The 2,218-nt window shown below is 59.1% G+C and overlaps 1 protein-coding gene across 1 annotated transcript; it reads left to right on the forward strand.

Annotated features, from left to right (window-relative positions):
* Positions 1–452: 452 nt before the first annotated feature.
* Positions 453–2,168, forward strand: LOC100963998 (carbonyl reductase [NADPH] 1-like; the record flags this gene model as incomplete). Its single annotated transcript, XM_003800677.3, has 2 exons — positions 453–1,206; positions 1,826–2,168. Coding segments are annotated over exons 1-2 (632 nt in total), but the record flags the coding sequence as incomplete, so codon positions are not given.
* Between the last annotated feature and the right edge of the window lie 50 nt (positions 2,169–2,218).

Genomic DNA, 2,218 nt, shown 5'->3' on the forward strand with positions numbered 1-2,218 from the left:
GCCTCCCAAGTAGCTGGGACCACAGGCGCCCGCCACAACGCCTGGCCATTTTTTGGTTGCAGCCGTCATTGTTGTTTGGCAGGCCCGGACTGGGGATTCGAGCCCGCCACCTTAGGTGTATGTGGCTGGCGCCTTAGCCGCTTGAGCCACAGGCACCGAGCCGAGAGCTGATTTTAAGCCCACACCCAGACCCACCTTTGGGACTTTGTTGCAGTTGGAGTTTGTCGTGGGGACACGGAAATCACTAGGAAAAGATACATACATCAATCTAGAGCTGTACCCATATCCATCTTCCCTGGATGAACCTAAATGGAGATAAGTTTTCTGTCCTAGAACTTAAGGAAGGATTAAATGTAAAATTCCCATTGAAGGTTGTGTCCCGCAGTACACATTTCCTACCGCCGGGGGGCGCACTGGGAATCAGGGCCCTTCAGGCTGAACACACCTGTTAAGTCACTCACCCGACACCCGATGCTGAAATTCTCCTGCGCCAGCGAAGGGGTCTACGCGCAGTGGACGATGCGCGCACGCCGCACACAATTTCTCAGCGCTCGGCTTCCTCCCTGTAGGCTTGTAGCTCCATTTCCCCCGTCCCTATGCCGTGAATCTGGAGCCCTCCACTGACCCTTCACCTGGGTAGGTTCTGGGAGAGCAGCGCTCCCTGGGCCCAGACCCTGGATCCAAGACAGCTCAGCTCCGGCCGAGGGCGAACCCCGGAGCTGGGCGTTAAGAAACCTGCGGGAACAGATGGCCCCTCCTCCCAGGGGAGGGACCGAGGCTTCGACCCTGTTTCCTGGCACTCGGTACCTTGGATCCCACAAGTTCCTCTGCCAGGCTGCTCTGCCTCTAGTCCTGCTCCGGGTGGTCAGAGGCTCCGCGGGTTCTCCACGCAGGTGACCTGCGCGCTCCGCTCTGCCATGTCGTCCGGCAGCCGCGTGGCGCTGGTGACCGGGGCCAACAAGGGCATCGGCTTGGCCATCGTGCGGGACCTGTGCCGCCACTTCTCGGGGGACGTGGTGCTCACGGCGCGGGACCCGGCGCGGGGCCAGGCGGCCGTGCAGCAGCTGCAGGCCGAGGGCCTGAGCCCGCGCTTCCACCAGCTGGACATCGACGACCCGCAGAGCATCCGCGCCCTGCGCGACTTCCTGCGCAGGGAGTACGGGGGCCTGGACGTGCTGGTCAACAACGCGGGTATAGTTTTTCAGCGTAAGTCAATGCTGTGGTCAGAGGGGAGGTGACCCGGGGTAGACCCTCTGCCAGGAGGGTGCGCCCCTCAGAGAAGCGCTGTGGGGACCCGGCCCTGGAGGTTCCTGACAGGCTCCCGGGGGCACAGGGAGGGCAGGAGCTGCCAGGAGAGGCAGAGTTCTCAGGAGGGGAAGGGTCCTTCGGAGGACGGGAACTTGGTGGTGCCCTGGCTCAGAAACCTGGGGATCTTGTTCAGGGTATCCAAAATTTCTGAAATTAGAGTTTCAGAAACTTTCGATACCCTGGGTTTCTTGTCCAGGGTTTCTGAAATTAGACAGTATGGAAGAACTTTAGACTGACAGATAAAACATTAACAAAGAAAATAAAAATAGACACGGGAGATGCAGCCCTCACGTTTCACCCACCCTCACCAGTGGAACCACCTGTCAGAAGTACCGAGAGGAACGTTCTCAAACCAGGGGATTGGCCTGGGCCATATACTGCGACGGGGCCACCCACACTCCAGGGCCCAATTCACCAGAATCCTGACACGCTTTATTTTTTGCGGGGTGTATTGCTCTCATCCTATGGAATTTAGCCCCAAGGCTAATTTACCTCTGCTCTCCTTCTCCCCTAAAAGCTAGTGACCCCACGCCCTTCCATGTTCAAGCGCACATGACCATGAAGACGAACTTTTTCGGCACCCGCGACGTCTGCACAGAGTTACTGCCTCTAGTGAGACCCCAAGGTGAGTGTGATGGGAGCAGCACACCCCGTCTCTGCACCGGGATGCTGCCCCTGCCTGCCTGGCTCTCCCTGCAGGCCCTGCTTCTCCCCACCCTGCAGGTGCACCCGGCTGCTCACTGTGTCCCCACCCTGCCCAGTGCAGTTTTCCGGCAGGACTTGGTGGTCACTTCTGTAGGGGCCTTTGGTGCTCTCTGTCCCTCTCGTCCTGCCTCACTTGGCTCCTTCTTATCTCAGGACTCAGCCCAAATGTGCCCTCTCACAGGCTCTTTCTTGGCTCCGTGTCCCT

This window comes from Otolemur garnettii, unplaced genomic scaffold (genome assembly GCF_000181295.1).
Source record: "Otolemur garnettii isolate 467f Iridium unplaced genomic scaffold, OtoGar3 scaffold00180, whole genome shotgun sequence".
NCBI lineage: Eukaryota > Metazoa > Chordata > Mammalia > Primates > Galagidae > Otolemur > Otolemur garnettii.